General features: G+C 47.5%; 7 protein-coding genes across 7 annotated transcripts in view; 2 read left to right on the top strand and 5 right to left on the bottom strand.

Moving 5' to 3' along the window:
• Window positions 1–118: 118 nt before the first annotated feature.
• LOC122616804 (acyl-CoA-binding protein homolog) lies at window positions 119–1,839 on the bottom strand. The gene is made up of 3 exons (XM_043792369.1): window positions 1,738–1,839; window positions 929–957; window positions 119–490 (listed from the first exon to the last, which is right to left on the bottom strand). Exons 2-3 carry the CDS (start codon window positions 938–940, stop codon window positions 242–244), a joined length of 261 nt encoding a protein of 86 aa, XP_043648304.1. The 5' UTR covers window positions 941–957; window positions 1,738–1,839; the 3' UTR covers window positions 119–241.
• A 289-nt stretch (window positions 1,840–2,128) lies between these two features.
• LOC122617353 (acyl-CoA-binding protein-like) lies at window positions 2,129–2,829 on the bottom strand. Its single transcript, XM_043793191.1, has 3 exons — window positions 2,738–2,829; window positions 2,628–2,666; window positions 2,129–2,486 (listed from the first exon to the last, which is right to left on the bottom strand). Exons 2-3 carry the CDS (start codon window positions 2,634–2,636, stop codon window positions 2,241–2,243), a joined length of 255 nt encoding a protein of 84 aa, XP_043649126.1. The 5' UTR covers window positions 2,637–2,666; window positions 2,738–2,829; the 3' UTR covers window positions 2,129–2,240.
• A 1,285-nt stretch (window positions 2,830–4,114) lies between these two features.
• On the bottom strand, window positions 4,115–4,664 carry LOC122617129 (acyl-CoA-binding protein). Its single transcript, XM_043792838.1, has 2 exons — window positions 4,505–4,664; window positions 4,115–4,437 (listed from the first exon to the last, which is right to left on the bottom strand). Exons 1-2 carry the CDS (start codon window positions 4,511–4,513, stop codon window positions 4,198–4,200), a joined length of 249 nt encoding a protein of 82 aa, XP_043648773.1. The 5' UTR covers window positions 4,514–4,664; the 3' UTR covers window positions 4,115–4,197.
• Window positions 4,665–5,229: 565 nt separating this feature from the next.
• Window positions 5,230–5,509, top strand: LOC122617130 (acyl-CoA-binding protein). Its single transcript, XM_043792840.1, has one exon. The coding sequence runs from the start codon at window positions 5,236–5,238 to the stop codon at window positions 5,488–5,490; it is 255 nt and encodes an 84-aa protein (XP_043648775.1). The 5' UTR covers window positions 5,230–5,235; the 3' UTR covers window positions 5,491–5,509.
• Window positions 5,413–7,787, bottom strand: LOC122617128 (Bardet-Biedl syndrome 1 protein homolog). The gene is made up of 4 exons (XM_043792837.1): window positions 7,496–7,787; window positions 6,367–7,434; window positions 5,568–6,050; window positions 5,413–5,516 (listed from the first exon to the last, which is right to left on the bottom strand). Exons 1-3 carry the CDS (start codon window positions 7,773–7,775, stop codon window positions 5,581–5,583), a joined length of 1,818 nt encoding a protein of 605 aa, XP_043648772.1. The 5' UTR covers window positions 7,776–7,787; the 3' UTR covers window positions 5,413–5,516; window positions 5,568–5,580.
• Window positions 7,788–8,175: 388 nt separating this feature from the next.
• On the top strand, window positions 8,176–10,179 carry LOC122616100 (protein male-specific lethal-3). Its single transcript, XM_043791392.1, has 6 exons — window positions 8,176–8,382; window positions 8,500–8,678; window positions 8,745–9,302; window positions 9,357–9,853; window positions 9,909–9,993; window positions 10,047–10,179. The coding sequence occupies exons 1-6, from the start codon at window positions 8,281–8,283 to the stop codon at window positions 10,162–10,164; spliced, it is 1,539 nt and encodes a 512-aa protein (XP_043647327.1). The 5' UTR covers window positions 8,176–8,280; the 3' UTR covers window positions 10,165–10,179.
• A 13-nt stretch (window positions 10,180–10,192) lies between these two features.
• LOC122616099 (formin-J) overlaps window positions 10,193–23,716 on the bottom strand; it is a 29,671-nt gene continuing 16,147 nt past the window's right edge. The window contains exons 2-11 of the mRNA XM_043791391.1: window positions 22,499–22,911; window positions 22,044–22,218; window positions 18,529–18,562; window positions 15,563–15,710; window positions 14,410–15,440; window positions 14,003–14,353; window positions 13,563–13,942; window positions 12,940–13,504; window positions 12,739–12,872; window positions 10,193–12,675 (exon numbers count right to left, since the gene is read on the bottom strand). Coding sequence (XP_043647326.1) covers window positions 10,724–12,675; window positions 12,739–12,872; window positions 12,940–13,504; window positions 13,563–13,942; window positions 14,003–14,353; window positions 14,410–15,440; window positions 15,563–15,710; window positions 18,529–18,562; window positions 22,044–22,218; window positions 22,499–22,705 — 4,977 coding nt within the window. The 5' untranslated portion in view covers window positions 22,706–22,911 and the 3' untranslated portion in view covers window positions 10,193–10,723. The remainder of the gene's footprint in view (window positions 12,676–12,738; window positions 12,873–12,939; window positions 13,505–13,562; window positions 13,943–14,002; window positions 14,354–14,409; window positions 15,441–15,562; window positions 15,711–18,528; window positions 18,563–22,043; window positions 22,219–22,498; window positions 22,912–23,716) is intronic.

Raw genomic sequence — 23,716 nt, forward strand, 5'->3', positions numbered from 1 at the left:
AGCGCCACTGGCGGTTCAAAGTACTGCCAAGCGGTGCAGCCAGCCACTTCCTCTATTTGCCAGTTAAATAGCCGCAGGCCAAGCGAATGCACCACGTGAGTCACCGGGGGTCAACATCTTTTAGTACAAAATTAACATACACAGTTTATTCCGCATTAAAGGTAAGATTACAATAGTCTCTAGCTGGTTTAAGATCGCTAATTGCTGATTGGGATTGGGGATTGGGGTTTTTTTGTTTTGTTTAGGCGTACTTGGCCACCAGACCGTCCACGAAGGTGATGTACTCCTGCTGGGCGGCGTCGCTGCTCTTGCCCTTCTGCTTGTTCCAGGCCTCCCACTTGGCCTTGCCCTTCAGGTCGAGGAGACCCGGCTTGGCGGTGTCGTTGTCACCCACGCTGGCCTGCTTGAACAGGGCGTACAGCTGGAGGAACTCGTCATCACTGGGCCGCTTGGTCAGGCTCTTCACCTTCTCGGCGGCGGCGTTGAATTGCTAGCGATACATGAAAAGGTATATTAGTTGAAAATCTATCAAGCCGATAAGGTTTGAAATGAAATAATGCATTCTTGCCTAGTTAACAAACTAATCAACTAGTAGCTAGAAATTGTATATAATGATACCCTTGCCACCTACTTACAAATATTCATCTAACATTAAGTTACAATTATCGATTTCAACTGAAAACTGTGGTTCCCTTTCAAACGAAAACCTATTTGAAGAGCTGTCGCTGACTTAACGGAAACACAATCTTATCTCACACCACGTTAAGTTCGTTTTAAGAATGAAAAGTTCATCGCTTTTTTTTAAATAGGTTTCGATCAGTGTAGAGCAATCGAACAGGTGATTAGCAGTGAGGCTATCACGCAGCTAAGGCCCTAAATTTGGTAGACTGTTGTTATCAGTGCATTATCATTTGGGAAAAGTACTTACCTCGGAAACCATTCTGGGTTAGATTTTGTCTGCAAGTAGTGGAATTGTAAAAAAAGTTGAATTACTCATGTTTATAAAGTGGTTAAGTGGGCTTAATGTTTATTAACATAATAAGTAAAACCAGTTCCGAGTGAGGAGGCTGGCTGGCGTGTGCCAAACACAACCAGCTGGAAGTGACCTTTGGCCTCGTGGGGCGATCTCGATGTCGATCCCAAAGACCCACCGAATGTTTGCTAATGACTGTTTGTTTGTCGCACCACACACGCATCTGCGACTTTCTCCCAGCAAAAACTAAATACATAATTCGAGTAGAACTGGGAAATTATGCTGCGGAAACAGCAGACGCAAATGTGTGTCTCGTCTCCGAGATTTTTGAAAGGGAGCGGGCAACCGTTAGCGGCCGCTTTTGGCCGGCGAATCTCGACCAATTTGGATACGGACGTGGGCTTGGTACGTGTCCAGCACTGAGCAAAATACCTGACACATATGGTCTCGCCAAGTTAAGTTTGCAATCCTAAAATAAGTAATCATTAAAGGCACTTAGTTTATGGGCGTTGAAAATGGCAAAAAGTCAAAGTGACAAGGCTTCTCTATGGTACATTCCAGAATATGCGTTTCGAAACCGACTTGATTGCACTATATTTTGCTCAGTGCCTGCTGCTAGGCGAATTTCCATAATTGAGTTCTGCAGGTGTTTAAACTCGCACGATATGTCCACTTTATGTGTCACAAACAAATTTAGTGGGCACTGATATTACCACCTATCCCCTATCAGCAGCGGGGTAATTGAATTTAAACTATACACTTACTGTTGTGTTGCCTGGCACAGAACTAAACAGTGTCTGAATTCCAATCCGGCGGTGACTTTCAATTTAAGTCATTCCATATCGCACGATCGCCCTCAACGAGAAAGCTTCTCCCCAGTGAGCGAATTAAGAGAGGAGAAGCTCCCACCCGAGTTCTCAGTGGATCGGGAAGCTTTCGGTGAAGTGGGTTAGGCAATCGCGGTGGTGATAATGCAGGCCTACTGATAACAGCTCCCAATTCGATTACCTGATAATTCGGCCGACCAAACCGCTGCCAAGACACGTAATCTCGACCGGATCAAAGTTCGAGGGGACCCACCTATCCCACCTATCCCAAATCCCCATAATGCACGAAAGCTCCAATAAAATGCTGCTCAGCGGCACAAACACCTAATTATTGCTCATATATCTGGTAATCTTTATTGTTCAACTAAATAGTAGTGATGGCAGGTGCATGGGGGGTCCGGAATCTGATTGGATCGAATCGAATCGGATCGGATGCCGGATTAGGCGTACTTGGGGGCGTACTTCTCGTACACCTTCACGTAGGCCTCCTTGGCGGCCTCCTTGGAGAGACCCTTGTTGGAGTTCCAGGCCTCGAACTTGGCCTTCTCCTTGAGGGCCAGAGCGCCGGGCTTCTCGATGTTCACATCGCCAACGGTGGCCTGCTTGAAGAGACCGTAGAACTCCAGGAACTCGGCATCGGTGGGCTTCTTGGTGAACTTCTTGGCGAGTTCAGTGGCTTCCTCGAACTGTTCGGTGAAGCGAAGACAGCGATTATTATAGGAATCAAATGAGTCTTATATAACACCAAACAAGTGAAAAATATGGGAAATTCCTTTGAGGCAATCCTTCACTTATTTGACGATATATCCAAGCTGCAGAATACTCACCGACACCATGTTGTTAGTATAGGATTCTTGTTGGTAATGCTGAAAATTGGAGAGTAAAAGTCCCAATTAAATATGGTTTAACCACAAGGATCCTTCGCTAATGTGCTTACCGCTGAAAAGGCAAAGACGATTGAATACTTCTGGGCCTAGCATTCGCGCTTATAAAGCTTCGAGACCCTTTCATTTTTCTATTGGTTTATTGGCGCTAGTCAAATATTCCCATTTTGCTGGTAATCAGCAGATATCGATATCTTTATTTCACTAATTTCGCTGCCCAACTACAAGCGAGCGACTTTGTCAAAGGTAGCGATATTGGAGATAGCCCCCGGATACACTTATCGTTTATTGCATGTTCTGGGAGCCAAGGGCGCACTCCAGGTGGATTCACCTATGAATTCGCATCCGGACTTTAACTTTGAACTTTTACGATTAGCCATAAACAATGACGAACTTAACTCAAATTCGAGCTATCAATCTATAGCTACGCAAAGAGCTGATTATTGCAGGACTGTCCCCCTTTTTTCCTTTATTGGGCATCATAAAATCATTTATATATATTTAAGTAATGTAACTAGAATCACTGTAAACACGTTCCGGGAAGTATTCATTCCATTTTTCGGAGTGTTTTTTAAACCATTTTTATATACATATATGAACATGCGTCCGTTATAAATTCGCCGAAATTCGCTTTTCTCTTAACAAATAATTGTGTTCAGGTGATAACTACACTTAACTCACTTCCTAAAAGTGTGCTATAATTTTGAGATACATTTCTCTACATATTCTATTAAAGTAAAATATTACTCACAACACCGCACAATCATAATTATGATAAATAAACTTCGCTATTTGATTAGACTTGTAAGCTGACTAACAAACTGTTCTAGGTTTCTATTTTTGTTTAGTATTTAACAGGAAGCACCCATCACCGTATTGTTGATTAAAAATCCAATCAAATCAATCATTCACAATCTTACACGTAGTCTTCCGAATGAGTAACTTTTTCCCAAAAATATTTTAGTAAATTATTTGGACATCGGAGGTGGAAAATTTCCACAAAGAACTAAGTTAGAACTTTAAAGATTTCTGTAAGTAATTTGTTTATGATAATTTTTCATAATTATGGGTCTGTCCTATCCTAACTTCTAAGCTTATTTGAGCAGTATTGAGTTATTTATATCGAGCAGATTAAACATTAAACATTGGACTATTAAAAATGTGGTGCCAGTTGGGCAGTCAGATGAATAGGAGAAGAATCTGATAAATCTGATGTGGGTAATCTTATTTTATTCATTCCATGCTTGCCAAACCAAAACGATATAATAAAAAAAAAAGAATTTCGTGTATATATACTTGTAGTACTTCCTATCCGATACAGCCAAATCAGATTAAGATAAGCATGGAGTGGGTCATAAGACGCATTCGCCAACTCGAGTGGAAAGTTATAGAAGAATGCCGGTTGCGTTCAGTTTAAATGCATACGTGTTTGTTTGGTTTATTATAAAATTACAATAAATACAGTTACAACAGTTATCCACATGCATCGAAGGCTCTAAGACTAGGGTGGTGCTTATTCGTTCTGGTCAGCGTACTTCTTGTAGATCTCGATGTAGTAGGCCTTGGCATCATCGATGGTCAGACCGGCCTTGCTCTTCCAGGCGTTGTAGCGGGCCTTCTTCTCCTCGTCCTCCGGCTCCTCGATGTCGCAGTCGCCGACGGTGGCCTGCTTGTAGTAGCCGTAGAACTCGAGGAACTCCTCCTTGGTGGGCAGGTTCTTGAAGTTCTTGACCTTCTCGACGATCTCCTCAAACTGAAGGGTCCACAATGGAAATGGTTACACAAACGATGGCATAATTTGTTGGCCATGTAATACTCACGGTGGGCATGTTGCTGGTAATTGCTGGTTGGTTTCGGTAAACAAAAACAATCTGTGCGGATTTTGGGGGTGAACACCGTTTATATATTGGCAAACATGGCTCACACCTTTCGCTAATCTTATCAGGGCCCCACTGCAATTGTAGTTCCCACTTGGGCTTATCATAAACGTACTTATATATTCGAGTAATCATGAAAAGTGAGAGTTCCTCCTAGGGGCAGTGAAATATATAATTAGTCAGACGGCCAGCTTATCAGCGCTCTTGCACTTGCCAAAAAAAGTGGAGTGAGCCATATGCAGAAAGCTATATACCCACTATCTATGATTGATTGATTGGGCCGAGCCCCAACACATACAGAAATCCGGATAGCCAAAAACCCAATACCTTAATTAATGGCTAGCCCATATTTTCATGCTATCATGGCCTCTGATTTACACCTAATTCACGTGAGTCAGGTGCTGTTCTATGTTATCATGGTGAAGTCGCACGATCTGTTACTAAGAATAGTTCTTCGGCCTTCCATGGTAGGTAGATAGTAGTATCTACCCCAAAGGTTCCCCAAAAAATATTAATTAAACTATTGGAGCGGCATTTTGGATACCAAGTTGGTCAATGCAGCCGTTCACATTTAAACTAATTAAATTTCCCAATATCTATTGAAATTGCCTATATAAGAACGCCGTTGGCGAGGAGAACTAATGTAGTAACGTATCACTCACAAACTCAGCAAAATGGTCAACTTCGAGGAAGCCGCCGAACTCGCCAAGAACTTCTCCAAGAAGCCCACCGACTCCGAGTTCCTGGAGTTCTACGGTCTCTTCAAGCAGGCCACCGTTGGCGATGTGAACATCGAGAAGCCCGGCATTCTGGATCTCAAGAAGAAGGCCATGTACGAGGCCTGGAACTCCAACAAGGGTCTCTCCAAGGATGCCGCCAAGGAGGCCTACGTGAAGGTGTACGAGAAGTACGCCCCCAAGTACGCCTAAGGCCCGACCTCAGGACTATTCTCCATCTGACAAATAAACTAGAAATCTTATTATGAATATACAAGCTGCTTACATACATGCATATTTCTATTAGAAGGCCGCCTCGGATTGGGGCATCGAAACGGCGGCTGCGATGAGTGGCTTGGCCTGGCCAGCCTTCATCAGCATAACCCGAATCTGGGAGTTGTCCGGTGTGAGGCTGGCCGGTGGCAGTTTGTCCATGGGATCCAGTACTGCCACCACCTCGAAGTCCACCCGCAGAGGAACTCCGGGCAGGACACTGGGCAGTCGGGCCAATGTCTGCGGAATGGTATAGTGGCGGCGGTCCGCGTGGAGTAGAACCACCAGATTGGAGGCCATTTTAAAGGTGGACAGGTTCTGCACGGTGAGGTAGAGCCGAAATGCGGGTCCACTGCCGCAGACCTCGGCGGATAGCTTCACGGGGGCGTGGGTCAGGTCTCCGGATATCGTGCTCTCCGAGGAGTTGATGGCATCGATGGTGGCCCGGGCTGCCGTGTGGCGAAGGCGCCACAGCTCCACTTGGAAACTACCGTAGGTTGCTGGAAATTAAAGGTTTTAACAATTTGCGGGTTTTCATTCTTGATACCAAAATTATAGTAATGACAAATTTAATCTATTAGAATTTGAAACCAATTTTGACAATGAAGAAAAAAACTTGATTATAACAATAATTCGGAAAAATTGTATTACTGAGGGTTTCTTGGAAACAGAATCACCTTCTAATCGATTTTAATGGGAATTCGAGCCTCTATCATATTTAGTCATAATCGTTAAACTTATGGAAAATTACGCTTAGTTCTGATGGTCACTTACTCGTAAGCCCATTTATTCTTAGATTTGTTAGCTTTAACTCACATTTGGCCTGCTGCTTCTCCCGTGCCGCCTGCTCCACGAAGATGGAGCTCTTTTTGGGCTTATCCAGGATCGAGGCATCCACGATGGACTTGTGATCGCCTAATGCTCGCTTGTTGGCCAGATCACCAGGCTTGGGCTCAAAGCGGGACACACGTCTCAGGATCTTAACCACGATTCCACCAGATTGAGTGACGAGGGTGAGCACATGATCCTCCATGCCCATCCGTCCGTAGAGCATGGCGTCCACCGTCTCCTCCAGAACAAACTCGTCGACCAGATAGCGCTGCAGATAGAACTTGACCACTCCGCCTCTGAGCGCAATGGCCACCAGGGTGAGTCCCAGATGGGTGAGGGGCAGCGGAAGAAGGCAAACGGGCAGATCGTCCATAGGCACCTGGTATAACAGCTTGCCGCGCTTCGAGTAGCACAGATAGCGATTGTCCATGGTGGAGGCGATTATGGTCTGATCGATGGGTAGCAGCAGGAGACCGGTTAGAGGAATTCCGAGCTTGAAAATCTCCTGCCCCTCGGGTTGACTTTTGCGCAGGAGATAGACACCGCCATTCCGCGTGGCCACCACGATGCAGAAATCCGTCTCAAAGGTTCCCTGTACGGAGATCAGGCTCGGCACGGCAGTTTCATCATCGCAGGCCGTGCCCTGGTAAACCAAATTGAAACCCTGCGGCTCCAGGATCATGATGTGCCCCGTATCGGTGGCCAGAACCAAGTGGGATGGCGGATTGGCATCGCTGGAGATGCGCTTTATGCAGCACATGGCCACGATACTGCCAATCCGACCCACTGGCGAGTCCTTATGGGTGGCGATGAAGTTCTCCCGCTCCTGCTCGTCCAATTGCAGAAGGCGCTGCGATTTCCGCGACAGCTTGGAGTGGTCAATGGTTTTCAGGGAGTCGAGCAGGGCGGGATGAGCACTTGGCTTCACAACCGGCAGCTTGCGCCACACCTCCAGCTCCAGATCCTCGGATTCCTGTGCGGGAATTGTGTACTTGAAGTACGGCTTTAGGTGGCGATAGAAGAGCACTGACTCGGCGATGGCCACGGCAATTACTGGAAAATTTCAAATGATTCATGATTAACGTTAATAATGTTTTTTAAAGAATAAATGTACCAGGCGTTTTGGGCTCCGTTTCATCAATATAGAGACTTTGAATGGCCGCGGGAATCCCCGGCAGTGGCTGTTCGTGTTTGAGTTTTAGACCACGGAAAACCTTGAGTGTGGCACTGGGCTCCTCGGCAGCATTGTCCAGTGAAATGTCCGCCGCAAGCAGCCGGACATATCCGTCGCACTGCACGTCACTAAGGGCCATGCAACTGGACAGTGTGGTGAGATGTTGGGAAGGACTCTCGTCCTCCGTGTCCACGTGAAGCCAGTTGGGAGCACCGGCCATGGTAGGATCTTGGTGAAAAGTTTGCAGCACAGTGTGAAAACGAACAGGTGATTCAGGACATGCTTTTGTTTTGGTTTTTCTTGTCCTTAGCAACCAGGATGACCGCATATTTTGGTTTGTTTTTAGATTTTTAGCTTAAAAACACACAATTGCCACAGAATTATTCTTAAAGTAGTAAAGACATTTTTTATTAAAAGAGCAATAAGAAAAAGTACAACTACGATTGAAATAAGGGTAATTGCGAATATGATTTTAAATAAGCCGCCACAAATGCATTTTGCCTTGCAGTGATCTGGTCACACTTTAAGCCGGCAAGCTAAGGATGTGCAAGCACCGATAGTCGATATTATCGAAAAGCTAGAGCACTTATTCGATAGCCGCTTCGATAGCTTATCGCGAAGCACATTCGATATAAATACCATCTAAGAGACGCCAGACGTTGAATTCAATATTTACTATTTTGTATAACTAAGTGATTTACCTAGCCCCCAATTCGCTGCTAGTGATGTCGGCGCTATGGGACGAGACGCCGCTTTTCCACAAGGGCGAGATAGTCCTTTGCTACGAGCCGGATAAATCGAAGGCCCGTGTTCTTTACACCAGCAAGGTAAACACACACACGCGGGCACGCACACAAGCGCACATTGAAGTGTCAAGCAAACGTCATAGGCGAAGTTTTCACAAATGATTTTCCGTTTCCTGCACTTTTCCGTACTTGCCCCAGGTTCTGAACGTCTTTGAGCGCCGAAACGAACATGGCCTGAGGTTCTACGAATACAAGATCCACTTCCAGGGCTGGCGGCCCTCCTACGATCGCTGTGTGCGCGCCCCCGTCCTGCTGAAAAACACCGAGGAGAATCGCCAGTTGCAGAGGGAGTTGGCCGAAGCCGCCAAGCTGCAGATGTGAGATAAGCCACTAGATATGCGAGGAAGACCTTTGTAACGAATTTCCCTTTATGTTCCACACAGTCGCGGTGACTACTCCTACAAGGGCACACCCGATAAGCCGGCGGCCAAGAAGAAACGCGGCGGAAAAGCGGCACACGTTGAAGAAGCACTTGTGGACCCACTGGACACGGGACATCTCAAGGCGGAGCACGAAATGGCGCCCACTCCACGAGCAGCAAGCAACCGGACACGTGACAACAGCGGTGGCAAGCGAAAGGAGAAACCCGCGCCCGCCGATGGCCGATTAAAGGGAAACCGGGGACGGCAAACGGAGACCTACTATCACAATAACATCAATGATGTATCTGTCGATGGCCATGTGCCCCAGGAGGATCGCGTTATGATGCGCGTCAGCGAGCGATTGCGTGAGCTAATAGAGTACGATCGGAATATGGTCAAGGTACTAGGCAAACAGCACGCCCTGCCTGCCCGCGTGCCCATCGTGACTATAATGGAGAACTTCGTCAAGCAGCAGGCCGTGGAGCTAGCCATTAGCATCAAGCAGGACAGCTCGAGAGCCAGGAACACGCAGAGTCGCAATGCCCGAATGGAACGGGAATACGATCGCGTTATGTCCAGGTTAGTTGCCACTTTATATTATACCTAGCAACCCACTAATTCTCTTGTTTAAAGCGTCTGCATGCTGAAGGAGGTGGTGGACGGATTGCGCATCTATTTCGAGTTCCACGTGGATGACCACTTGCTGTATAAAGAGGAGAAGGAGTACGTCCACAACTATCTCACAGACATCAACATGCGCAACTGCAGCCTAATATTAAACAAGTCGTACGAGTACATCAATCCCAGCGGCGACACGGAACTGATCGGTCTGGACGGCACGCCAGTGGGAGAAGGATCGGGCAACACTAATGGACAGATCGGTGGTATTGCTCTCGGCGGTCCGGAGTACGAGAAGCAGTTGCAAAAGTGCCTGCTCTACATTGTGACTACCAGTGGGAAAAACACTGCGCAGGCCTATGAGAGGACTTCTCCGTACACGGCTGCCTACAAACTACCTATGGAGATGCGCGGAATTCTTCACGAAACATTCAAGTGGCGGCTTTTATCAGCGGAATCACCGCCAGAAAAGTCCATGGTCTTTGGCGCTCCTCACTTGGTTAGACTGATGAGTATGTACCATCCTTTTCGCAACCTAAAGCACACATTAATTCATGGTACTTGCAGTAAAAATGCCTATGTTCTTAAACGCATCGCCAATCAGCAATAAGAAGCTTGAAGATCTACTTCCCCACCTCGACGCCTTTATCAAGTAAGTCTGAGACCTTTCTAGTTCACAACAAAGCTAATCTATTGCTTTTGCAGCTATTTGGAGAACCACAGGGAGTGGTTCGACAAGGATAACTATGTGAACTCCACTGCCCTGCCCCAGGACGAGTTGCAGCGGGAGCTGTTGGACTCCTTGGATGGAATTGCTGCATAGCTTTAGTTGATCGTAGTTATCTAGTTTATTTATTATTAAGATTAAAGCTTATGTTCTTTTATTTAAAGATTTGTAATTGTCGTTTTGGTTTCTTCAACTACACACTTTGTAAACAACGCACTTCTATAAAAAGTCTCCTAATGTGATCGTATAATCGAATAATGCCTACAACTATATGTTAAATATTGAAAATACGATTTTAACATTTTTTTTTTGTTTTTTTTGCTTATCCTAAGTTTTAGTTGAGTAGTACATGCTAGTATTTTTGTCATGCTTTTTTTTGTGCTCAAATATATTTAAGAGTTGGAAAGTTTTTGTCTTTTGTATTAAGGATTTGCGGACCTTGAGTTGGAATGTGCAGGGAATTCTTCAGATTTGTATAACTTCTCAAAATAGTGCAACTGTAACAACTATATGTGTGCTGTTTTTTGTGTTTCAGGTCCTGCTTAGAAATTCGAAATTGTCGCTTGGACGGCTTGGAGTTGGATGCATTCGCGTTTGTAACATGTGTAAACTTGGGACGTTAACTTGGACGATGACTGAACTGGACCTCGTGCCCTCACTTCTGTCGCTTGGTGGCACTGCTCGCCGTGGGTCGCATGAAGCTGCTCACGGATCGACTGCTGCTGGTGCTCCTCTGCTGCGGACTCGCATTCGCACTCATCCTGGCCTGCTGCTGCTGGTTGAGGGCATTCTTCACCAGCACCACGCTGCGAGCGGCGCTCATCCGGGACTGGGACTGAGACTGGGGTTGGGACTGGGACTGATTCTCCTTAAAACTGGTGCTCCCATTTATATTCGATTTCGGTGCGGTGTTGGACATCTTGCTGCGCACCAGGATCACACTGGGTCCCACACTCGAGCCACTACTGCTGCTTCTGCTGGCGGGGACTCCACGTCCCTGGCTAGGTCGCAGATTCTGGGCGGCCAGTGGTCTCTTGCTGGGCGAGGAGTCAACGGACACAGTGGCTCCCGCTCGCTGGACGGCGGGCAGTCGTCTAACTACCGTTTGCGTGGATGCCCCACTGTTGATGGACGATCGCGAGGAGCGCAGACTGTTTCTCGAACTGCTGCGTTCCACGCCGGAAAGAACCTGTTGCTCCTGCGGCGAACGTCTAACAGCGGACGCGGATCTTAGCGGTGCTGCACTGGCCAACGGCTGACCGTTGGGCATGCGGAGCGGTCGGCTGGCGGAGAGACTCCTCTTGACCGTTGCAGTTTGAGTGGCAGGGATTTGGTTTTGTGACTTGCTGGCTGTCGCTCCCGGGGATCCGGAACTCTTCATCCTGGCCTGCTGCAGGCGATCGGCCAGCCGACTGCCCATCTGGGTGATGCTGGTGGTTGTGGGCTTCTGCTTCTGCATCGGACGCTGGCGGGCAGGAGTCTCGTTTACGCCCTCGTTGCAGGAGGAGTTGGTGCTCTCACCCTTTCCATGCGAGGGAGTGTCCGACACAAGACTCTGGGTCTCCTCGAAGCCCTCGTCATTGAGCTCGTGGTGGTGTCCACTGGCGGACAGTTTTAGCTTGGAGGGCGTGATCTCCCGGGGCGGACTCCAAGGTCGTTCTGGAGTTCCCGTGGGCGATTTCAGATTCCGAATGGCCTCCCTCACATCCTCCTGATTGATGGAGCTGATGTGGCGACCCACCTTCTCCAGCTTGTTGATCGTCCGCTCCTTCTGCTTGGACTTCTCGGGTGCGGGTGGTTCTGGCTTCGATGGCGAAGACTTCGCCTCTGCTGTGCTGGTGGTCAGGATATCCTCATTGCCACTGCTGTAGTCCGTGGGTCTCTTATAGCGTCGTGTGCGGCGGGCCAGGGCATGGCGATCAAAGTGACCCGGCGCATCCTGTTCCGCTGAGTTGATCTTCTCCTCCGTCACAGGCTTTGGTTTGTCCGTCATGCTCACGGTGACCACTGTGGTGGTGGGTGTGGCTATGACCCGTCGGCTCACTGGAGGCGTCTCTATATTATCCGCATCCACGTCCTTGGACGAACCCTGCAGCTCGTTTTGGGTCTTGTGGTGGCTGAGCAGGCTGGCAAAGGTGTCGTCCGACACTTGTGGCTTTGGTGACTTGGGTGGCTGTGGCTGCTCCTCCGGTTTCGCAGGCTGCAGTTCCCGGCTGGAAGATCGCCTGATGTAGATTTGCAACCGCTCGTTGCTCATGTCCCTTTCGCCCTGTTTCTGGATTAGGGACTTTCGACGATCTTCCTCGGCTATCGATTGCAGTGCAATGGGACTCGACTGTTCCTGCGATCGCTGTCGGCGATATTGACGCAGTGCATCATGCGGCTGGGCATCGGCAATGGCCTGCAGATTGGCCACCACGTCCGTCTGCTCCAGCGTCCTCGAGGGCTTCCAGTCGGCGTAGACGCGCTGGTATTTGCCGTATTCCTGATCCGTCCTGGTAGTGGAGTTAGTGGGATTAGTTGTCGTGGGCGTGTTCGTTGGCGTAGCTGTCGTCGTCGAAGGCAGGATCTTCTCCTCCGGCAAGGGGTCCAGTTTTCGTTCGTTTTCTGCGAACATAGAATATGTCTAAAAGATCCTTTTTTTTACCCGAATCTCTAGGGGAATCTTACCAGTTTCGTTTTCGAGCGATCGCCGATTGGCGTTGACCAGACGACGCTTGCGCCTGTACTCCTCGTTCTGCTTCTCATCGCTCTCGTTGGATTGAAGCCACGTCTCGATCTTCTGGCGCCACTCACGGGATATTCTGTAAAATGCATCAGTTTTTATTATTAATAATGTAAAGGAAAAGGGGAAGGAGATGTATCCCTCACCTTGGTTTCGCATCCTCGTTAGTAGACTGCGTTTGAGTAATCGCCGATCCACTGCCCGTGGGCGTATTCGCTGCTGTTGTGGGCGTGCCAGCTGCACTGGCCAGCGGCGATTGCAGTCGCTCCTGGGCATTTTGCTGCTGCTGCTGAAGAAGTGGAGCCGGGGAGCTGGCCCGTTCGCGATCCAGGCCAAAGTCAATGTTGAGCAAATCGGGTCGCTTGCGACTGGAGCTGCCGGAGCGGGCACGACGAGCCCATGAGCGATCCAGGCTGCCGTAGGCCGCCTTCCGCTCCCTGCTGTGGTGTCCATCGTGAGGACCCGTCGAACTCCTCAGGAACTCCATCAGGTCATCCTCCTCGGCCAGTACTCGACTACGCCGGCGTCTCAGACTTCCGTTGGGCGTGATGTCCGGCGAGGCGCCATCCTGTTCCACGCGGATGAAACCATTGCTTAGCTCTCCGGATCCCAGGTGCCGGCGACTAAGTGCTGGACTGGCCCTGGGATCGAAGAGAGCATCGCCCAAGAAGGAGTGCTCCGAATCGGAAACTGGCGTGCCAGCCTGACCAACTGTGGATGAATTAAGTAAGTAAGAAACATGTTTGCCCAGCACATGCGATGCACTTACTCTGCCTGGCTCTGCGGGCCAGCTGCTCCTCGCGCTGCTTCCTCCTGAGCGTGGCCTGCTGCTCCTGCTGCTGGCGGCGCTCGTTCTCCTTGACCGCCTGCTTGAATTTATCACAGAAATTGTGGAAGATCTTGAAGCACTCCTCCAGGCGGAAGGTGGCCGCGTCGTCGCAGAAGAACTCGGACATTTTGAGACGCATGGACTCCACCTGTTTCATGCCAGCTTGGAGCACGGATAGCTCTGACTCGGCGGCCTGCAGGAAGTCCGCCATTTGCTCCTTGATGTCCGCATCCGTGGCTGGCTGTTCGATCTGCCTGGCTATTCTTCTGATCCTGCCGTCCAGTGTGTTGATTTCATTGTTGATCTGCTCCGATGTGGTTCTAAGGATAGAAAACAGTTCAGTAAAGGAGAACATTTTAAAGGATCCTGGATTCACTTACTTGCTGGCACTTTCAAGGTTGCTCAGTTGTCCTGTGAATTGAAGCAACTCGGGATTGCGTTTCTCCGCCTGCAGCGCCACAAAGTGAATGAGGTTCATGCCCGGCTTATTCGCCCGGATATCAGTGAGTTTTTGCAGCGATGAAAGCTTGACGCCTGCCGCATTTCCAGCATATCCGCCGGAGTTAAGGAAATTTCCAGCCACCACGACCATGTAAAGGACCTCCTGCAGGGTCTTGTTATTGAGTAGATCGTCGCCAGCATAGAGCATTGCATTGATGCAGGGCTCCAGATATGCCACGTTCGCCGCAAACTCCTCCTTGAGCAGCATGCTCTCAATCCGCAATTTGTAGCTTTAAAATGAAAAGGATATAGTAATAGTTATTTATATTTAAGGATAACTACTCACTTGGGCACCTCCAGCAGCTGCAGCAGGAACTTCTCGGCATTACCCAGTCGTCCCTTATCTCCGTTGAATCCCTTCAGCATGTCCAGCTCATCCACCTCGGGCATTATCTTCAGCAGACCCCGCAGCCTCTCCGCTCCGATCTCCTCGTGCGCTCCCTGCCGGATCAACTGGATGATGTCGTCGTTGCTGGTGCGGAACTGCTTCAGGAATATGTTCACATTCAGACTCCTCTTGCCGTCGAGCAGTGTGATCTCTGTGCTCTCCTTCTTGGACTTTCGGTCCAGGGTATCGCAACCATTGGATCCGGCGGAGGCCTGACTGCCATCCCGTCCCAGCTTTGGTGATCCCTGGGCACTGGCCGTTTGCAGGCAGAAGAGGCCCTCCATCTCGTTCCAGTCGATGTCCTGCATGGGGCTGTCCTGGTGATTGCTGGCCACGATGCTCCAGATGTTCTGCTTGCCCAGCACCTTGTTGTGCGGTATCTTGCCCCAGTTAATGGTCTTCATCTTGGCCTTGGGAGCGGGCGTGTCCTGTTGCGGCAGCAGTATGGCAGTGGCCACCGCCTCCGCGGCCATGGGATCTGGTGTCCTGGGCCGCGAGGCCAGTTGCATCGAGGGCGGAGGTGGCGGCGGAGGCAGGGCGCCACCATTGATCATGGGCGGTGGCGGTGGTGGCGGTGCTGGCCCATTTATCGGCGGTGGCGGGGGCGGTGGTGCTGCTGTTGCCATGGGCGCCATGGGTGGTGGCGGGGGCGGAGGCGTCGTCTTGGCCGACACGCCCGCCGGCTGGGAGGAGGGCTTGCGGGTGGGGCTGCTGGCATCGCTGCCGCGACAACTCTGGCAGGCGAACTTCTGGCTACTGGGCGTGCGCAGCAGACGCACCGAATCCTCGTGGCTCTCGAGGAGCGTGGCGCGGTGGACCAGACGCTCTGTGGTGTCCCAGATGATGTCGCTGAGCGGCTCCTTGGGATCGATGCGCAGCAGGTGCTGCAGTATGTTGAGGAATGGCACTTCCTGCGGCGTATCAGCCACCTGTAAAATATAATATGATTTGAGATTTTAAATTTTACTTTACCCTTTGCGTATACGCATTTCCTTACAAAATACCAGTAGCAATAGCGAAATAAAGCATACGCCCTGTTGCCCAAACTCACCTGTCGCAAAATCGCGTAGAAGACATCAAGATGCGAGTTGAGATTGATGCCATCGGGCGCCTGAAGGCTCTGGGCCTCGTCGCATTCCTGCTGCTCCACGAATACGTCCAATTGTACGATGATATCGCCCACACTTTGTGCGACTTTTCTGTAATGCAGAATATAACAATGATAATTGGATCACTTGCAAATGGAGGGCTAAGCTGTGGAAAATCTCGGCACTGTGAGATTCCGTCCGTCAGTCCGCACTAATTATTCAAGCTGGCAGTGCATTGCTGCTGGCAATTTGTAGTTTGTTTTGTGTTGACACAACTCACTGCCTTTTAATTTATTTCTTTTTTATTCATTGGCTTTTCCGATATATGTGCATAAATATATATATATAATATTTATGGCCCAACTGGAGCAGGGGGTCTATCCACAAGTAGTTGACGCTTGCCAGAATCGATAGAGAACAACAAACTCCGCCTCTGACATTGAGTAACCTCCGGAGGCTGCCAACAAAAAAAGGAAAAGGGGGCGGCGGCAGCAAAAGGACCTTCGACCCGCGGCACACTCACTTGAGATTCTGCACCAGTTGCAAGGCGGCGCAGCTGTAACGGGACAGCGAGCCGCAAAATGTGAGCCGCCGCTGCAGGTGCAACGGCGATGGCGATGGCGTCACGGAAGCGGATGCGGAAACGGAACCGGAAACGGAGGACGTCGCCGATGAGGCGGCGGACTCCGATGTGAGGGATGGCGGCGGCGAGGGAGATGCTGACGACTCCACCTTGCCTGCCTCGAGCAGCCTTGGCAATCAAAAATTGGCGTCTACAGGCACATCATTGCACACACACGGCTTGCAAAATCGTTAGCCTTGCGCAATGTCCTTGCTCTGGCACAGCTCCGCTTTTGGCCTTTTCACAATTGATATCCATACATTGACTGGCACTTTTTTTGTTTTTCTGTTTTTTTTTGGTCCGTTTTTAATTGTGTTGCCCCAATCGCTTTTGCGGTTCGAACGAGAGAACGGCCAGAATGGCAATAACGAGGACGAGACACCCTGGCACTAGACAATGTTTGAGCTACGGCCACGATTTGGCGGCACGGAGAGCCTCGTCGCCAAATCCGAGTCCTTGTTGTTTTTGGCGGCCACGTGCTGCGCGCGCAGGAGTTTCCCTCATTATTTGCGAAGCGCCCAAGGCGGCCTCTTTCATATGCCGGAGCAACTTCGTCCACATCCATCGTGCACATTGGACACCCGGACACCAGCACGTGATTCTCCATTTTCTTTTCGGTTTTTGTTGTTTTGGCCAGCACCTTCTATTTTGGTCCGTCACGGAAGTTGTTACGGACTTCTGGGAGCGGAGGAGGGCGGCTCACTGGCGGGGGCCAAGGAAATTGGGTAACCAAAACGCCAAATTACAAAACTTTAAACGGAAGCTTCAACTAACCGAAAGGGAAAAGTCGGTGGGGCGTAAGTTCGAAGAAGAAATTTAAGTTGAAGTGCTAAAAATCTCAGTAAATAAGTAGACAGTTCAGTTTATATTCGAGTTCTGTTTTGAGTCTTTGGAAGCTTTGTTTTAAGTTTTGTTTAAAATCCTTTAATTCTGCTTGTAATAAGGTTATCCTAATGAGGTATCCTATTAATAAATAAACTCCAGACATACATTTCCATCCCAGCTTTATTAATAGGTGCCTCTTGATCCCAAGACTGTTGTTTCCAATTGAATTTCCTGCTCTCTGGACACTCCATAGAAATACTTGAGTAATCGAAAATGTCTATTCTTGACACGGTTCTAATAATCCCCCTGAAATGCGATACTTTGGAGTTTATTTTTAGCAGACATTTATGAGTTTGACGGTAATTCGATACTAGCGCACATCCATCATTTCCGAGTTGATAAACAACTTCGATTGGGATTTCGATTCGATTAGAACACATTATGTAGGAGAACAATTAAAATCCGCTTAAAGCATCTGGACGGCTTCCAAGCTACGCAGAATCGAGACTCGAATGAATCTCAATGGTTCTCCATCAAAAAAAAAAAGAGGCGGTCTCAAATCAAAGCGCTATGTGGCTGAATGAAAACGTTTAAGGCGCTTCGAAATACCAAATTCCAAATAAATTAAATAGCGCCAGCAAACTACGCATTTCGTGTAGATGTGTGCGCGTTAAAATTTTAATAACAATAGAACTGAAGGGGTATCCTCATCTGCTGCTAGATGAAATTGGAAAAATGCCCCAAGACAAATGGCCCGGGACAATCAATTAGTCAACTGTGAGCTCCAAGCTGACAAGCTGAGGAATCATCACACAGCTTGTTTGTTATTGTTCGCATTTGGGCTTGAACTATTTTTCCAAAATTAATTGAATTTGCTAGTTTCTCTCGTTTGCGAGAGCCACAAATTTGTCAAGCAGAGGGCCATAAATAAACCCGTTTTGTAGGGTGAGTCGCAGATGCGACTAATTGATTTATTGTTGACTAATTAAATATTGAATTAATTGGTTTGCTCGCAAGCGGCGCAAATTATTTGCATAAGACCCGCTGATCGCGCATTCAAATGGTCATCTCTTCTCATCAGTTTGACAATCATCCCTGCCAGCCATTTCTTGAGTGATCATTAGCGATCCGCCCCCAGATCCTCCCCAGAAAATTAAAATCCATTTCAAAATCAGCAAATACCTTGATCTTGTCTTGCAGAGTGCCCCATGCAAATTAAATGTGCGTCTGATTCGAATAAAACATAAAAGGCAGTAAACGGCAAAATGGCAAATGGCAATCGTTAAACTGTTTGTGATACTCATTCGCTTGATTGTGGGAGCCTTTCAGGGTTTTTCACCTGTTAACTCGTAACTCTTCTATTCATTTCGACTTCACATATGTATGTATGAACGACGCCCTCAGCAAATCTGGGTGCTTAAAAGTGTCACGTCTTTGGCATTTTGATGAGCGTCCTCCTAATCGATACACTTCAACACTCACCTTAGGTTATTGAGCAGCGGCAAAACTTTGAGACCTGCAAGACAAAGGAGAAATTCGTGAATTGTGGGCGGTATTGATGAGAGCTTTGACTTGCACTACAAAAGCAGTTATTTAAATATAGTGCTAAATAGTGTAGAATATTAACAAATCTTTGAATTGTGTGTGTTTTTGTGTGGCTCATGTGGTGATGATTCGTTGCCCCTTTTGACAAGCGGCATTTCCATAGAGAGCGAGCAAGTCAACTGAGACCCGCCCAATGTCCACTGAATCCCGATCGACTTCCGGTCAAGCTCGTTTTTTCGCCTTTTAGACTTTTTTTTGCTTTTATTGGCGCACTCGGCAATCAATTTATGCACTCGCACACAGCGGCACACTTCCATCCGTGAGTTGTAAATACCAATAATAATAATACGAATAATAATAAAAAGTTAATTGCGAAAAAAGCTCGTGAAAGTCGTTGTCGCTTCTGTGCTATATAGCATATATAGCAAATATGGCATATATAGCATGTCCCTCAGATCCCCTCGATCAGCCTTATTTGGCGCCTTGACGTTCATAATTTCGTTTTACGACTTTTTCGCTCCGCTGTCATTTCATTTGTTTGAAATTGAAATCCATAAAAGGCGCACAATTAAAATGCGTGTGCGATTCGGTGTGTGAGTGTGTAGTAAAAGTTTCTTTGTCCCGATCTTTTTTTTTTTTTTTTTGGTTATTCGGAAGTTGAGAGATCCCAACTAGAAGGAGCGATCAATGATCATTGCAGTCATGTCTACCTCCTTATATACTTCATTATGAACTTGGTATTGGTTCTGAGTAGAGGTCGATTGATCGACCATCTATGCCCTGCAGCCAAAAGATTGGGTATTTATGTACCGCACAATAGTTGAGATCGGGGACACGCCCAAGTCCACGTCCACAATTAATTGTTTAATAACATGCCAGGCTGTGGCCGGCGAAACTCAACAGCTCGAAAATCAATTCTCCACCAACGATTTAAATATTTCACTCAATAGTGTAAATCACTTGATGATTTATAAATCAATTGAAATTGAATTTTGCCAGCGAAACAGTTGAGCAAATAAATTTATGCTCGACTATGGGAAAAACTGTTGCGTGCCAAAGTGGAAAATCATGGGGCATAAATCTCGAGCCCCACCACAATGCCTCCCAGCCTGACAGATGACATACAGCAGATATGATGGCTATATGGTTGGTCCGGCGATCGGTTGGTTTGCTGGGTTCCTGGGTTGGTTGTACGGAGAATGGGAATGATTCCGAGCCGATAATTGGGCACTTAAGTGGCATTAGCGGCAAGAGAGAGCCTCGCAGAGTTTTTGAATTGAAAAATGCAAATATTTGAAGGGGCGTTGCTGTTGCTGGCCGTTGTTCCTGGAAGTTCAAACAGTGGGCCGGGGCCGAGAAAACTGAAAAGAACTGAAAAGAACTGCCGAAGTACTGCAAAGACAAAGTCAAAGTCGGGCCAACAGCCTTGAAACTGAATACTTCGATTCATTGCCAAGCGAAATGCGGCCGTTTGCCTGTCAAATGTGTCGTTCAGGAATGCCCCAGGAGGAGCAATCGACTTGGCATCGCAGTTGGGCATTGAAGTTGGGGCGCTTTTGTGGGGGCGTGACTTACATTTCAGCCGTTTGTCACAGCCGTTGAGATTTCGAATTTGTCTTGCGACTTCTTTGCTTTTTCACTTTTGTCACTGCGCGCACTCTTGTAATGCTGAAAAAGCGCAGCTCAATTTATTTTAATTAAGAACAATAAAAACGCCGCTTCTCAGTAAACTCGCCCCGTCGATCCCCCCACTCGTTCACTTATTCAGGCATTTTGCAGGCAAGTGCACCACATTTCGGTGGTGCTGCGTCTGCGCAGAACACAACAGCCACCACGCACGCACAACCGCGCTCAATCAAAGTCAGGGAGTCGGGTTGACGACTGGCGAGTACAGTGGAGACTTGCTAATGCAAACTCGCCTGCGGAAGTTGAAAAAGTTGGGGTTCTATATAATGGAATACTGGTGGAATTTACTCAGCATTTACTGAAAGCTATTTATAATAATTTACATGTTTATATTATCCATATATATTTGCTTTAATGTATTATTCTAAAATAACCTTATGGAGCATCTATATTCATACTTCAGAAGTTTGACTGTAGGGGAGGTGGAGGTCAACCCAAGTTGGAGGTCGGTTTGGGGGTTGGTGGAGTGGAGAGTTCGTAGGCAGTTCATGAACTTTGAACAACTTGCAGCCCAGAGTCGCCGATGGCAAACAGGGAGTGGCATCTGCCACTGACAGGATGTAAATGAGTCCCTTGTTTGTCAACAGACGTCTTGTTACATATAAAGTACATTTTTGTTCATTGGGCGCTTACTCTGCCCCTTGCAACTCGTCTGCAGATGAGGCAGTTTTAAATTTAAAGGGGTTCCGCGCTGTGGCAAGCAGCAGTTTTAAGGCACGTTCGAAACATATTACGAATCTAACTACAAACACGATTTGGGGTTCAACTCTATCGACATAAATAAGCAACACATTATCTATCCAAAAATTTGTCACGTATATTCGATTTGTCCCTTTGTCTTACAACTTTGAAGCTGTTGTAAAACTTGTAGCAAACAAGCATTTATGTTTTAATGTCTTTTGGGTGTTATTGAAATTATTAGTGTTTATGGAATATGAAATTAATATTATGGCTCAAATTATCTGTACAGATATGTATAGAAACCTGGGATTAAAGGAACTACTTGCATAAGTAGATCAACGGGGATCAAATGTAAAGTTAAGTGCACCATTTTAAGGCAATTTTACGAGTCATTAAGGTGTAAATGAGCATTAAAAAGTCTTACAGTTACCCAGCAAGTCAACAAATCAGCAATTTAATTGTCAAAATCTTTGTTTGCAATCAAAACGTCCTCAATGACCCGACAACTTTTGCCACAATTAATAAATCAGCAATAAATAAACAATGTTCGTTTGACCGATTTTCCAGCAGCGCTCCAGTTCAAATGACTCGCAGCAGTGGGCAATTTAATGGCCCAAAGACGCGCCTCTAAATCGCCGGCACGTGCTAAGGTTACGCGGTTCGACAAAAGGCGATTTTGGCATTTTGGGGCTCTTCGAACCTATCATTATCTAACCTCAAGTCAACGAGCAGCCCCCGAGGGTCGCTGGTGTGGCTGCCTGAAATATGAATTAATATTGGGGGGAGACGACTTGAGTCTCACAGTCTCTGCGACATGCAAACAGTGTATCCGTGTATACAGTATACACTCGCATGTGTTGGCCAAACAGCCAGCCGGGCACATACGGTCAAGGGTAATGGCACTGGATCAGCAGCGGGCACATCAATCAAATCAATGAAATCGAAGACAGCACCAATAACACAAGACAGTCGCAGGGGAACAACCCGTTGACTTATCTCCATTGTAGCAAATGATCACTGTATTTTTATTATTTTTTTTTGGATATTATTATTAAGCATTATGGGAATCGCTCTCTCCCTCTTACCTATAAATTCGTTGCGTATGCGAATCCGCTCCTGTAGAGTGGCCGCCGAAATGATGACGCAGTTGATGAAGGCCAGCAGGGCGGCCTGGTAGTCCAGGGGCGGAATGGCAGCGGCACTCGACAGCTCCAGTTCGTTGATGACAATCTTGAAGCGGTATCGCTGCTTCTTGAGATTCTGCAAGGATTTCCAGATTGAATTAGAAGTAATTCAGCACTTTAGAGACATCTGGAATGTGACAAAACCTAGCTAACTATATTCCAGGATAAATGATCTTCACTGTCAGATGAAACCTACTATCTAATAAATGCAAATTCTTACATTTTACTATCCTATAAGTTACTGGAAAAGGAACCCTTTTAAAATACTCCAAACAATTAATACCACATTCGATTGAGCTTGAGTGTTTTTCCCAATCGTTTTCTCCACCCCCAAAATACGTATATTTCCCACTTACCTTGTAAAATTCCAGGGTCTCGATGGCACGGGCATATCCATCGGGGCTGTAGGCGCACAGCGCGGAGAGGAGCTCGAAGACCTGCTTCTTGACGGTGGTATTCTGGGTGTCCAGGGCAGCGCCCAGCTTGGCAATGTAGTCACGATTCTCGACAATGTAGTCCAGGCCGATGCGTGAGTCCATCGTGCTGGCTTGGGGTGGTATCATTTGGTTCTACTTTTCGGGGGTTCTCTTCTACGTGGATCGGAACACGAACGCGTCCCCAAAAAGTGGACGCTTTATTTTTGAGGGGGACAATCGGATCGAATCGATGTGAGACGATCGATTGGGGGCGGCTAGTTGCAAAGGTTTTGGTGCTCGCATGGAATATCTAAGCAGTTCACGTCATGCCGAATGCTCCTCGTGCTCTGAATCTGAAAAACCGAGGGGGAAAAACAGTGGAAAATTCAGTTAGTTACTTGGATGGAAGTCGGGGGGTTCAAGCTGTGATTGCATTTAGTTGATTTAGGCCCTTCAATTCGCGCCCTGTCACGCGTTGTTCCATATCTTGTGGGCTTTTTATACTCGTACTCGTATACCTATACCCTATACCCACCCAACCCTCTCTCGATTCCCATTTAATTAATTTACGATCGGTTCTCGGTGCCCCGAGCTGCAATTGTCATAAATTAATTTCGGCCCAGCAATCGCCACGGGCGTAACAGATTTTGAGTTTTCTATCGGTTTTCGTTTACGGATTTTTGGGATTACGTTTCGGAGGCACGATCAAAGGCAACCTTTGGCAATGGCGACGGGCGACGGGTTCCGCCTTCTACATCGCCATCGATATCGGCATCTCAATTACCAGCAAAGCAAAAACGATCTCGTTAATTTGTTTACTTTCGATTAGTCGCCGTCTAAACTGCCATCACAACTGCCGACAAAGTCTGTCATTTGGGTTCCCGCGCACATATTAAGATGCGATTTTTCATTAAAAAATACAAAGAGCGCCGATAAAATGCTTAACATTTTTGTTAAGAGCTCTGATCTCGAGTGGCACTTTGCGTTATTTGAAATTATAATTTGTGTGTGCGCTAAATGCTCATGTTATTGCCATTGTTGCTATTGTTTATATATTCCATCCCATTGAGATGACGAGATACATAGGCTGTGCGATCGACGGAGGCGCTAATGAAATCACATACAACGACTTCGCAATTAATGGACAGACATCACAAA

This window comes from Drosophila teissieri, chromosome 3L (assembly GCF_016746235.2).
Source record: "Drosophila teissieri strain GT53w chromosome 3L, Prin_Dtei_1.1, whole genome shotgun sequence".
In the NCBI taxonomy this organism is placed as follows: Eukaryota; Metazoa; Arthropoda; class Insecta; order Diptera; family Drosophilidae; genus Drosophila; species Drosophila teissieri.

Coding starts and splice junctions, on each gene's coding strand:
- LOC122616100 (XM_043791392.1), top strand. CDS start 8,281: ATGTCGGCGCTATGGGACGAGACGCCGCTTTTCCACAAGGGCGAGATA. Junction 9,303..9,356: donor TACGATCGCGTTATGTCCAG/GTTAGTTGCCAC, acceptor TCTTGTTTAAAG/CGTCTGCATGCTGAAGGAGG. Junction 9,854..9,908: donor TCACTTGGTTAGACTGATGA/GTATGTACCATC, acceptor TGGTACTTGCAG/TAAAAATGCCTATGTTCTTA.
- LOC122617128 (XM_043792837.1), bottom strand. CDS start 7,775: ATGGCCGGTGCTCCCAACTGGCTTCACGTGGACACGGAGGACGAGAGT. Junction 7,435..7,495: donor AACGGAGCCCAAAACGCCTG/GTACATTTATTC, acceptor GAAATTTTCCAG/TAATTGCCGTGGCCATCGCC. Junction 6,051..6,366: donor GGAGAAGCAGCAGGCCAAAT/GTGAGTTAAAGC, acceptor TTTAATTTCCAG/CAACCTACGGTAGTTTCCAA.
- LOC122617130 (XM_043792840.1), top strand. CDS start 5,236: ATGGTCAACTTCGAGGAAGCCGCCGAACTCGCCAAGAACTTCTCCAAG.